Source organism: Dipodomys spectabilis, unplaced genomic scaffold (assembly GCF_019054845.1).
Source record: "Dipodomys spectabilis isolate Male_0828 unplaced genomic scaffold, ASM1905484v1 ptg000199l, whole genome shotgun sequence".
Lineage (NCBI taxonomy): Eukaryota > Metazoa > Chordata > Mammalia > Rodentia > Heteromyidae > Dipodomys > Dipodomys spectabilis.
In genome coordinates, this window is record NW_024870876.1 from 3,485,536 (window position 1) to 3,497,970 (window position 12,435).

The 12,435-nt window shown below is 37.4% G+C and overlaps 1 protein-coding gene across 3 annotated transcripts in view; it reads left to right on the top strand.

Annotated features, from left to right (window-relative positions):
- The window catches only part of Rb1cc1 (RB1 inducible coiled-coil 1), an 84,526-nt gene that overhangs the window by 33,995 nt on the left and 38,096 nt on the right, over positions 1-12,435 (top strand). For all 3 annotated transcript variants that reach the window (XM_042696118.1, XM_042696120.1, XM_042696119.1), the window contains 2 exons: positions 8,282-8,484; positions 11,710-12,136. In XM_042696118.1, the coding sequence (XP_042552052.1) occupies positions 8,282-8,484; positions 11,710-12,136 (630 nt within the window). The remainder of the gene's footprint in view (positions 1-8,281; positions 8,485-11,709; positions 12,137-12,435) is intronic.

The window sequence follows — 12,435 nt, forward strand, 5'->3', positions numbered from 1 at the left end:
AAGGATAATAATACAAATAATTACAAAGGCTTGCTTGCTTGCTTGCTTGCTTGCCTGCTTGTTTACTCAAGGCTAGCACTCTACCACTTGAGCCACAGAGCTGCCTTTTTCTGTTTATGTGGTATTGAGGAATCAAACTCAGGGCTTCATGCATGCTAGGCAAATACTCTACCACTCAGCCATATTCCTAGCCCTCTTTTTTTTTTTTTTTAAGCCTCTTATAAGGTTTGAACTCAAGAGTCTGGGTGCTATCCCTGAGCTTTTTTGCTCAAGGCTAGCACTCTACAGTTGAGTCACAGTGCCACTTGTGGCCTTTTCTATTTATGTGGTACTGAAGAACCAGCATTCCCCAGATCTCAGTCTCCGGAATAGCTAGGATTACAGGTGTGAGCCACTGGTGCCCAGCCCTAAAAAGGTTTTGGTTGATATAGTTCTCACATTACTGTAGACATAATCTTCTCCCCTTTTCTGTGTTTAGTTCCCGGAGAAGGAATGAATATTTTTCCTACTATATATATTATACACTGACACTTACCTCCACAGATTATCTGCTGTTCAGTTTATTTGGTCTTTTTTTGTTGTTTGCTTCTTACTGTTTTGTTTTGTTTTGTTGTTGTTTTGGGGGGTCCAGTCATGGGGCCTGAACTCTGGGCCTGGGCACTGTCCCTCAGCTCTTCAGCTGAAGGCTAGTGCTCTACCACTTGAGCTACAGCACCACTTCTGGATTTTTTATTTTTGCTTATGTGGTGCTGAGGAATCGAACCCAGGGCCTCAGGCATGCAAGGCAAGCGCTCTACCACTGAGCCTTTCCAGCCCCCGCTTCTTACTGTTTTTGATGGTTTCTCATATACATTCCAGACTGACCTCCATATCAAACTTTTATTTTTTTGGCCAGTCCTGGGGCTTGAACTCAAGGTCCTTGGGCTTCTTTTGCTCAAGGCTAAAACTCTACCACTTGAACTACAATGCCACTTCAATGCCACTTCTGGCCTTTTCTGTTTATGCAGTACTGAGGAATTGAACTTAGGGCTTCATGCATGCTAGGCAATTACTTTACCACTAAGCCACATTCCCAGCCCAATAGGAAACTTTTCTGAGACAGGGTCTTAACAGAGTAGCTAGCTTCAAATTTGCTGTATTCCTTTGTTCCCCTCTGTAGAGATGGATTACCTGTTGGGGGTCACCACACCCAGATTCTTGAATTGCCATTTACCTTTAATATTATTAATTCTAAGTCTTTTAATAGTAGTAAGCTTTCATTTGCATTATCTACGTAAAAAATGTCCTAGAAACCAGTGAATTAATAGTATTTATATTAAATAAAAACGTAACTTAATAAACGCTGGTTTTGATTAGTAAAATCCTTAGGACTTTGTTTTATGTATATGATGGGATCTATGCATTCAAATAATGGAAATGAGATCACATTACTTAATTGGAACAGGATGAAAAAGATGTTCTTCGTTGTGAGCAGAAGAGGGTATTAACATGGATGCAAGAGGTGATCGGGCACCTTAGCTTAACTGAGGAAGCAGTAGGCTTTTGTTTGACTTTCTTGTGATGGGCCAAAATTTGGTAATTGTCTACCAATCATGGGCACACTTTCAGAAGATGTTTTCTTTCCTATGTGTTAAGTATTTTATCCTTGTTGGTCAAATAGAAGGTAGTGACTTAACCCATAAATTGATCCTGTTGCTGATATCATAATCCTAGATAACGAACTTATTTTAAGGCTCTAGCCAAAAACTGTTGAGTTCCTCCTGTTGCTGACATTATCATCTTAAATCTTTTCTCATAATTTAGTCTGGGCCTTAGGATGAGGACTAAAAACTGATACTCAGTGCTTGAGTTTATGAGAGTAATTTGTGAAAGTCCTGTTAATCAAACAACATGGAAGGTAAATAACTTCCTAAAAATGCATTTAATAAACCTTAAAAACAATCTTAAAGTGCCTTTTTGTTGGTAGTTTTGGTATTTTTTTTGAAGTCCTAGGGATTGAATTTAGGGCCTTGGACATGCTAGGCCAGTGATCTATGACTTGAGTTATTCTTCTAGCCCCCATTTACATTATTTTCAAGGTAGGGTCTTGATTTATGCCCAGGCAGTCCTTGGCTGTATTTCTTCTATTTTTGCTTTTTCAAATGAGCCCATAAATAGCTGGCTTAACAGTTATACACTGTTGTGCCCATGGTTGGTTGAGATGGAGTCTCTTGAACTTTTCTTCCCCATCAGTCCTGAAACCACGGTTCTGGAGTCTCTGCTGCCCAGCTAGCTAGCATTAGAGGTTTGAGCAACTGCATCCAGCCCTAAAGTTTTGAGATGACAGAATTTTAAAAGAGCCATCTGTCTGCCTGCAAAATTTCTTGTACCCCAAAATGATGAAAATATCAATTGTCTAATGAATTCATGCTCCAGGGAAACACTATATACTATAATGTGGATAACATGATACTTTGTAAGAAGTGACATTGCAAATTCTAAGAAATAATAAAGAAATATCCTGACATCTGGTAGTTCAAGGTGACAAGGGAAAAAGCCAGGCTTGTGCCTCAGTTTTAACTTTGCCTTCTGCTTCTGTTTTTTTTTTTTTTTTTGGTCCAGTCATGGGGCCTGAACTCTGGGTCTGGGCACTGTCCCTCAGCTCTTCAGTTCAAGGCTAGCGCTCTACCACTTGAGCCACAGCACCACTTCCGGCTTTTTTCTTTTTGCTATATATGGTGCTGAGGAATCGAACCCAGGGCCTCAGGCATGCAAGGCAAGCGCTCTACCACTGAGCCAACTTTCCAGCCCCTGCTTCTGTTTTTGTTGTAGTTTTAATGTGGTTGTATTTAATTCTACTTCCATCAACAATGTGTTTTCTACTTGCTCAACAGACTCACTGATAATTGGTTTATTTGATACTTTTAATTTTAGCTATTCTGCTGGATATGTAGGGAGTGATCTATTATTTTAGTCTAGTTCATTTCTTTTTTTGTATGTGTGTTGGTCCCGGGGCCTGAACTCTGGGCCTGGGCACTGTCCCTTAGCTCTTCAGCTGAAGGCTAGTGCTCTACCACTTGAGCCTCAACCCCACTTCTGGCTTTTTCTGCATATGTGGTGCTGAGGAATCGAACCCAGGGCCTCATGCATGCAAAGCAAGCACTCTACCACTGAGCCACTAGTTCATTTCTAGGTTACTGAGCATGAGAATTTTTTTTAATATATGAATCCTTTGGATATCCTTTTTTTTTTTTTCTTTTTTTTTTTTTCCACCTGTTGGATATCCTTTTTGTGAGCTTATTGTCAGGTTTCTCAACTTATCATTTGGATTAATCATTTTCTAACTGTTTTATATACACTTATATAATCCTTGGTTATATATATTGAGAATATTGTATCATTTCATACTTCTCTACTTGACTAATGATGTTCTGTGATTAATAGAAATCCCAAATTTAATGTCCAATTAGTATTTAATGTCCATTAGTATTGCTTTCTGGGGTCTTAACTTATCCTGAAGCCATGCATGGAATAGTCACTGTAAAGAAAGTAGAATATATAGTGTATCTAGTTTGTTATTTCCTATAGCTGCCTTGTCTTTTACACTTTTATACCTATAAAGTTATCTATATTTGGAAACTTCCCTACTCTCTAACCAGGGCTGGAACTCAGTCTCTTGATTAGTTTTATGTCTCATTTGATCCATGCCTCCAGCTCCCTTTCCCTCCTCTTTCCCCTCTCTTTTTTGTATTATTAATTTATACAGAGGCTTGAGGTTATTTCTACTTCGTTTTTGTTTTTGTTTATTGGGTCCAGTCGCGGGCCTTAACTCTGGGCCTGGGTGCTGTCCCTCAGCTCTTCAGCTCAAGGCTAGCGCTCTACCTTGAACCACAGTGCCACTTCCGGCTTTTTTTTTTTCTGCTTATATGGTGCTGAGGAATCGAACTCAGGGCCTCAGGCATGCAAGGCAAACACTCTACCACTGAGCCACCTTCCCAGCCCTCTACTTTGTTTTATACAAGAACCTTCTAGTGGTTTTTTTTTTTTTTTTGCTATTTAAAAATGTATTTATATTTATTGTTATTATAAAAGTGATGTACAAAAGGGTTGCGTTTACATAAGTCAGATAAGTTAGGTACATTTCTTTTTTGTTGTTGTTGAACTCTGGCCCTGGGTACTGTCTGTCCCTGAGCATTTCAGCTCAACGTGAACCACTTGACACAGTGCAGCTTCTGGTTTTCTGGTGTTTAATTGTAGATAAGAATCTCAGGGAATTTTCTGCAGTGCCTTGCTTTGAACCACAATCCTAAGACCTCAGCCTCCTGAGAGCTAGGATTACAGGCATGAGCCACCAGCCACCTGGCTAGGCACATTCCCTTTAGACAGTGTTGCCCCATCCCTTGGGCTCTCCCAGTCTTTTCTCACATCCCCACCCTCAAGTTGTGTAGTTCATTTTCTTGAGTACCACTGTTTCATTTCTAGTATGTTTTATTTGTTTTAAGCATACTTACGATAAATTCCAAAAGAGGAATCATTATACCAAATGATATAAAAGGTAGTTAATTCTGAGTTGCCCTCTACAAATAGTTCTATCATCATATACTTCCCACATGCAATGAATAAATATTTGTCTTCCTACTCTCCCACAGAGGATACTAACAAACTCAGTGATAGTTTATTGTAATTTATTTTTGCTTGATATCTTCTCAGAGGCTTATTCACATTATATTTCTAGTTGTTGTCAGTCTGTCTTTTCCTATTCTTAGTTTTCTTTTATTAAAAATGTTCTGCATTTTCCCTGTCTGATTTGTAGAAATTTCATATTCCAGAGGAAGCTAAGACCCTGTATTCATCAATTTCCTTGACCATTTCCATTTGTGTTGTGTTTTGTTCATGTGGGAATATATTTTTTATTTTCTATTTCTCAAACTTCTTTTCTTGTGGTGCCAAAGATTGAACTAAGGACCTATTAAAATGATTCAAATATTCTAGTACATGCAGCTCCCTCCTCCCCTGCCTCTTTTTTGCGGTAGTTCTAGGGTTTGCATTCATCTCCTAGTCACTGTCTCTTAGCTTTTTTACTCAAAGCTAGCTCTTTACCACTTGAGGCACATCTCTACTTCCAACTTTTTGGTGTTTTCTTGGAGATGAGTCTCACAGGCTTCTGCCGGACCTGTTTTCTAGTCAATTCCCAGATCTCAGTTTCCTGTGTAGCTGGGATTACAGGTGTAAGCCACCAGGTCCCCCCACCCCCACCCCCACCCCTGCAGCTCATTAACCCATTTTTTCCCTCCTTATGTTTTATCTCAAACTTAGACTTCTTAAAAATCAAAAATGTCCCCCTTCATTTATGCACTGTTGTTATAGTTTTTATATAACTTAAATTTTGATACCTCTATTTTTATTCAGCTTGCCATAATCTTATATTTACCACTTAATTGATAACCACTTATTAAATAATGTATCTTTTTTCTACCCAAAATACTAACATATCCTGTAGTAAATTTCAGTATGTATATAGTATCATATTTGTGTCTTCAGTAGCAAACTGTTTTGCCACTTCAGTGTTTGTTGTACTGTTAAAACAATTTATCTTCATTTCATGGTATTTTGACATTTTAGGTTCTCTACATTTATTTTCCATTTAAAAGTATGACACTTCATTTTTTTAAGTTTTCAAAATTTTGTCATTAACCAAATTTTGTTAATAACAAAGGAGTTCCAATTCTAGAAGTCAGGTTAATGCAGTTTGATCAGTGTTACATCTTCTATCATTCTCCTCCATCTGAAATTACTTTTTTAAATTGAAGCTGTTATTTTTGTTTGTTTGTTTAATGTACTGGTACAGGGACTTGAACTCAGGGTCTCCAGCTCTTGCTAGGCCTTTGCTGCTTCAGGCTGGCTTTTCCCACTTGAACCACACCTCCACTTCCAGCTTTTTATTGTTTGAATCCTCAGATCTCAGCTTCTTGAATAAGAAGGATTACATGTGTGAGCTGCTTAGCACTCTAGCACTTGAGTCACAGGACCATTTCCAGCCTTTTCTGTTTATGTGGTACTGAGGTATTGAACCTAGGGCTTCATGCGTGCTAGGCAAGCACTCTACCACTAAGCTGCATTCCCAGCCCATTCTTGTGTTTTTAACTTTATATATAGGAAAACTGTTGACTTGTACATTTATACATATGTATACTCATTCTTTTTTTATTTTAACCAGACCTGGGCCTCAAATTCAGGGCTGAGTGGCTTTAAAAGCTCAAGGCTATTATCATTCTGTCACTTGAGTCACACCTCCACTGTGGCTTTTTTGTGGTTTATTGGAAAATAGTCTCCTGGACTTTGCTGCCTGGGCTGGCTTCCAATTGTGACCCTCAGATCTCAGCATCATAAATAGCTATGGTTACAGGCCACTGTTCACCTGGCCTAATTTTTGCTTTTTTAAATGAAAAGTACATGTTCTGAACCTTTGCATTATCTATAATTATATTTTGGTAAAGTTTTGGTAGCATGAAAATTTCAGGTACAGCGTTGCTGCTCTGGAAAGAAGAATTGGGCTTGTTTTGGGAGACAAATGATGTAAAATGGGCTAAATAGTCAAGGGAAATTTTATGTGGGTTTTTGCATGGAAGACTTATAAGAATATGTCTACTACCATCTTGTCCTGCTCACCTAGTATTCTTATTTAGGATAGAGTTTTTCTTTTGAAACCTCTTGATTGTTTGGGGCCTGTTGTGCTTTTAGCGGAGGGAGATGCTGTAATATTGAAGTTAGACTGCATTTGGTGGCACAGGTCTGCAATCTTAGCACTCAAGGAGATTCTTGAGTTTGTGGCCAAAACAGGCTAGATCTTCTCTCTCCCTGCCCTGGTTTAAAGAAGGATTATTGTAATGTTAGAAACTCTGTAACAATCTTAGTAACTTCCCTTTAATAAGCAAATTTGTCAGTGGTTTAATTCTTACTTGTCATAGAATGGAGTTGAAAATCTCAAGTTAGTTAATAATATTACCATTTAAATTTCCTGTCATTTGAATATTTAATTTTTTTAAAAATTAGCGTACATTAATTATATTAGGGGATTTTAAGGTATTTCCATACAAGCATACAATGTACCTCATCAGCCTTATCTATTGTTTCTTTTTTCATGTATGTGTTTTCAAATAGTGTCTACATTGCTTTCTAATAGTTTATGCTTCATAAATACTTTATTCTTTGGAGTGAATTTCAAACATCTCTTCTGAAGATATTGCAGTTTACATAAAATATTTTCAAGAATTTGATAGTTTCTAGGAATTCATAGTTTCTGGGATAATATGTTTTAATAATTGATAATGTTTTAAGTTCTTAGTTTTCACCTCTTGATTTTTATTTTTTTAATTTTAATTTTTATTGTAAAAATACTGTACAGAGGGGTTACAATTACATGGGGTCACCTCTTGTTAAAATACGTTTTTGTTGCTCTGGTGTTCATTGTTTTTTGTGAGACAGGGTCTTAGGCTATCTTCTGACTCAGAATCCTCTTGTCTTCGCCTTCCTTGTGCTGGCATTACAGGTGTGATTCACTGAAGCCCATCTCTAAAGATTGTGTGTGTGTGTGTGTGTGTGTGTGTGTGCGCACGTGTGTGTAAGATTGTTTTTAATAACTATGTCTACCTTAAGGTATTTCTGTGTAGGATGGTAGCCTTTAGTACAGCATATAATAGTTATTATTCAAATTATTGACATCATCTACTGTTTTCCACAAGTAACAGCTAGTATCCTTCTATTGATCTTTCCATAAGATACCTGTTCGGACTTATCAGTGTTTAAATCTGTTATATTTATATTTTAGGCTTTTCTTTTTTTTTTTAAGTTGGTCATGGGGCTTGAACTAAGGGCTTGGGTGCTATCCTGGTGTTTTAGTGCTCAAGGCTAGCACTCTAGCACAAGAACAACTCTACTTTGACATTTTATTTTGTGCTTAATTGGAGATTATAGTCTCACAGGCTTTCTTTCCTGGGATGGCGTCCAATTGTGATCCTCAGATCTCAGCCTCATGAGTAATCAGGATTTATGTGTGAGCCACTGACACTGGCTATCTTTAGGCTTTTTTTAACAATAAAAATGAAACTCTTACTGAGCTATAACTTAGGAGTAGAGTGCTTGCTTGATTAGCATGCATTGCTCTCCAGTACTGCAAAAATACCAAAAGCAACACTTTATTTAAAATGTGCTTAGAATTCATGCTGACAATAGATTTTATGTATACTTATGCACATGTGCATAAAAGCCATTGCTTTTGTTTGTTTTTCTTTTTTCAATATAGGAAATGTATGAAGTTGCCAAGAAACTTTGTTCTTTTTGTGAAGGTCTTGTCCATGATGAACATCTTCAACATCAAGGCTGGGCAGCAATCATGGCCAATCTGGAAGACTGCTCAAATTCATACCAGAAGCTACTTTTCAAGTTTGAAAGTATTTATTCAGATTATTTGCAATCCATAGAAGACATCAAGCTAAAACTTACTCAGTATGTTTCTCATTAAATGGATAATCTTTGTTTGAAATAGTTTTGGTCCTTATATCCTTAAATGTTAGTTTCTTAGAGATTATATATTTGCTTAAGTCACCTTTTTTGAGTCTTAGGATCATGCTTTATTGGTTGTAGTTATTAAAAGTACATGATTGTTGGGCTAGAAATGTGGCTTAGTGGTAGGGTGCTTGCCTAGCATGCTTGAAACCCTGGGTTCAGTTCCTCAGTACCATGTACACAGAAAGTCAGAAGTACCATTGTGGCTCAAGTGGTAGAGTGCTAGCCTTGAGCAAAAGAAGCTCAGGGACAGTGCCCAGGGCCTGAGTTCAAGCCCCAGGAATGACAAAAAAAAAATACATGTTTGTACATTTATAATTTATACGCTTCATTTATAATTTATAGCTTCATTTTAACATATATTATGTCTATATTCCTATATTTGAGTTATTTTATGAACAATATTCATTGTACTTTTAGAGGATCAAACTCAGAGTCTTGTACATTGCTAGGCAAAATACTGGATCACTAAGCTATCTACCTAGCCCTGAACTCATTTATAAAACTTTTTGTTTCTCACTTAATATAGAAAAGGTAAACATAAAAATAAGACATCTAATCAGAGTGGCAAAATTATCAGACAGCAAGCAAAAAAAGATGTAATTTTTTTTATTAGCTTACATTAGTTACACAGAATGGCACTTCATTTTTACATTCGCATATAGGTTTACAGTATATTCCAATCAGTCTTACCCTATATATCTTTCTCTCTTTCCTTCTTCCCCACTTCCCAAAAGAAAGTGATTTTTAAAATATTGTCAATCTAGTAAAGAAAATGGAATGACTTTAGCTTTCCCTTATGGTAGCTTTTTGTTTTGGTTTTTGTTTGTTTGTTTGTTTTTGTGGTATTAAGGTTTGAACAGAAAGCCTTATGGATTGCTAGGCAGACACTATTAGCAGAGCTGTTTTTCAAGCTCAGGATTTATTATATAGTAGTAAATGTAATGTCACATTTGTAGAAAAAAGGATTGTAATGTAAAAACACAGCAATAATATCCTTCCCTAGGTTTTATTAAAATTTTTCCATTTTTGGTATTCTTGTTATTATTTGTACTGCTAAAGGTCAAACCTGGGATTTCATGCATGCTACTAGGCAAGCACTGAACCTCTGAACTATACTCCTTCCCTCAGTACCTCTCTCTCCACTTCCCTCTCCCTCTCCTTCTCTTCATTTTGTTCCTCCCTCCCTTTGAATTTTCTCTCCTTTGTCATGTAACTATTTAGATAGATTTTGGCCTTAAGGTGTCAATGAAAGACATTGAGAGGAAAGATAATGAATAATTAAGACTAGAAGGATCTTTTTAAGTTTATTATAATAACCTTTTCAAGTAGTGGTTTTTTGTAGTTACTAATTATGCTAATTTGTACTGTTTTATGTATGATTTCATAAAAGTCCTACTATGTCTTTTTTTAAAACTATGTTTGAGATGTAATGAATCTAAGAATTACCTTAACATAATAATCACTAATTTTGGGGATCTGTTGTAGTTTAAATGGTACCAAGCATGAAATCCTAAACAATAATTGGTATAGCTTATGAAAAACTTAGAAAAAAAATCTTATCTGAGTGACTACTATGGTAAATGTTTATAAATGTGAATTTTTCTTTTTTTCTTACTTTTTTTCCCCCCCGGTTGTTCGTGGGGCTTGAACTCTGGGCCTGGACACTGTCCCTCAGCTCTTCAGCTCAAGGCTAGCACTCTACCACTTGAGCCATAGCACCACTTCTGGTTTTCTGAGTGGTTTATTGGAGATAAGAATCTCATGGACTTTCTTGCCCGTGCTGGCTTTGAACCTTGATTCTTACATCTGAGCCTCCTGAGTAGCTCGGATTACAGGCGTGAGCCATTAGTGCTTGGCTAAATTTGAATTTTTCTGTATTTTTGTGCCCATTCTGAGGCACAAAATTTAGGGACTAAGTGCTGTCCCTGAACTTTCTTGCTCAAGTCTAACCCTGACACTTAAACCACACCTCCACTTCTGGTTCTTTAGTGGTTAATTTGATATGAAAGTCTTATAGACTTTCCTGCCCAGGCTGGTTTCGAACCAGAATCCTGAAGTATTACCCTTCTGAGTACCTAGGATTGCAGGCATGAGCCCCTGGTACCCAGCTTGAATTTATTTTGATAAAATATTTTATAAGCTGGGTGCTAGGGGCTTATACCTGTAATTCTGTCTCCTCAGAGGCCAAGCACTAAGGATTGTGGTTTGAAGCCAGTGTGTTCAGAAAGGTCTATGAGACTCTTTTTTTTTTTTTATTGTAAATATGAGACTGTTAATAACTACCAAAAAAGCTGGAAGTAGAGCTGTAGCTCAAGTGATAGAGCACGTTATCCTTAAGCACAAAAGCTCAGGTATGTTACCGAGGGGTTTAAGCACTAGGACACTCTCTCTCTCTCTCTACCTCTCTATACACACACACACACACACACGCACGCACGCACGCACGCACGCACGCACGAGAAAGGTATTTTTGGTCAGTTGTGGGCCTGAACTCCAGGCCTGGGCGCTGTCCCTCAGCTCTTCAGCTCAAGGCTAGCGCTCTACCACTGGAGCCACAGCACCACTTCCGGCTTTTTTCTTTTTGCTTATGTGGTGCTGGGGAATCGAACCCAGAGCCTCATGCATGCAAGGCAAGCGCTCTACCATTGAGCCACCTTCCAGCCCCCACTAAAGGGTTTTTTCTGCAGTGGTTTTTTTTTTTTTTGCTGTTGTTGTTGTTGTTGCTGGCTTGTTTGGTTTTTGCTAGTCTTGGGGCTTGAACTTAGGGCCTAGCTTGGGCACTGTCCTTTGAACTGATTTTACTCAAGTTTATCACTCTACCACTTGAGCCATAGCACCACTTCAGCTTTTTCTGTTTATATGGTACTGAGGAATCCTAGGGCTTCATGCATGGTTGGCAAGTCCTTTACCACTAAGCGCACAATTCCATCCTGCAAATGTTTGATTAATGCATATTATCCTAGTCTGGCATAAAATAGCTAGCTTATTACTAATGAGTGTTTCAATTTGGTAGTGATAACCTGTCCACTTAGCAGCTAGCTCATGAATTGGTTTAAGTATGATAATAAATGTGCTAAGGTTTGTGTGTGTAATAATGAGAGTTCATTCAAAGATGACCAGAGAGGTCTTACTGTTTTACTGACAGATCTTTTATATTTTAAGTTTAGGAACTGCAGTTTCAGTAATGGCCAAGATTCCACTGTTGGAGTGTCTAACCAGACATAGTTACAGGGAATGTTTGGGAAGACTGGATTCTTTAAATGAACATGAAGGCTCAGAAAAGGCTGAGATGAAAAGATCTGCTGAATTGGTGCTCTCTCCTGATATGCCTAGAACAACTAACACATCCTTGTTAACCTCATTTCACAAGTCATTGGAACATGTAGCTTCAGATGCCACAGATGCTGAAAGTGATAGAGAAATTAAGGAATCTTGTCAAAGTACGATCCAGCAAGATGAACCTTCAGTAGCTGCTAAAGACAGTGATTTGCCCTTTTTTAATGTTTCTTTGTTAGATTGGATAAATGTTCAAGATAGACCTAATGATGTAGAATCTTTGGTTAGGAAATGCTTTGATTCCATGAGCAGGGTAAGTAATACTAATATATTAATGCTAGCATTTATTTAATGAAAACTGTTCTTTGCATTGGGACTTTATAGGTTCAATTAGATTTATTTAACTATTAACCCAATTCAGTAACGAAAATTATTGAAGATTATTTGAGATATAAGCCTAATTTTTATTGCAATGAGGATTTACGTAGTAAATTGCAGTGAAGTACTTTTAAATACTCCGTATCATTTAAAAGGTAAGGCACTTTGATCTTATTCAATTTTATAATTAAATCAGCTCCATAAGTAGGTACAAAATGAAGTCAGAAAGGAAAT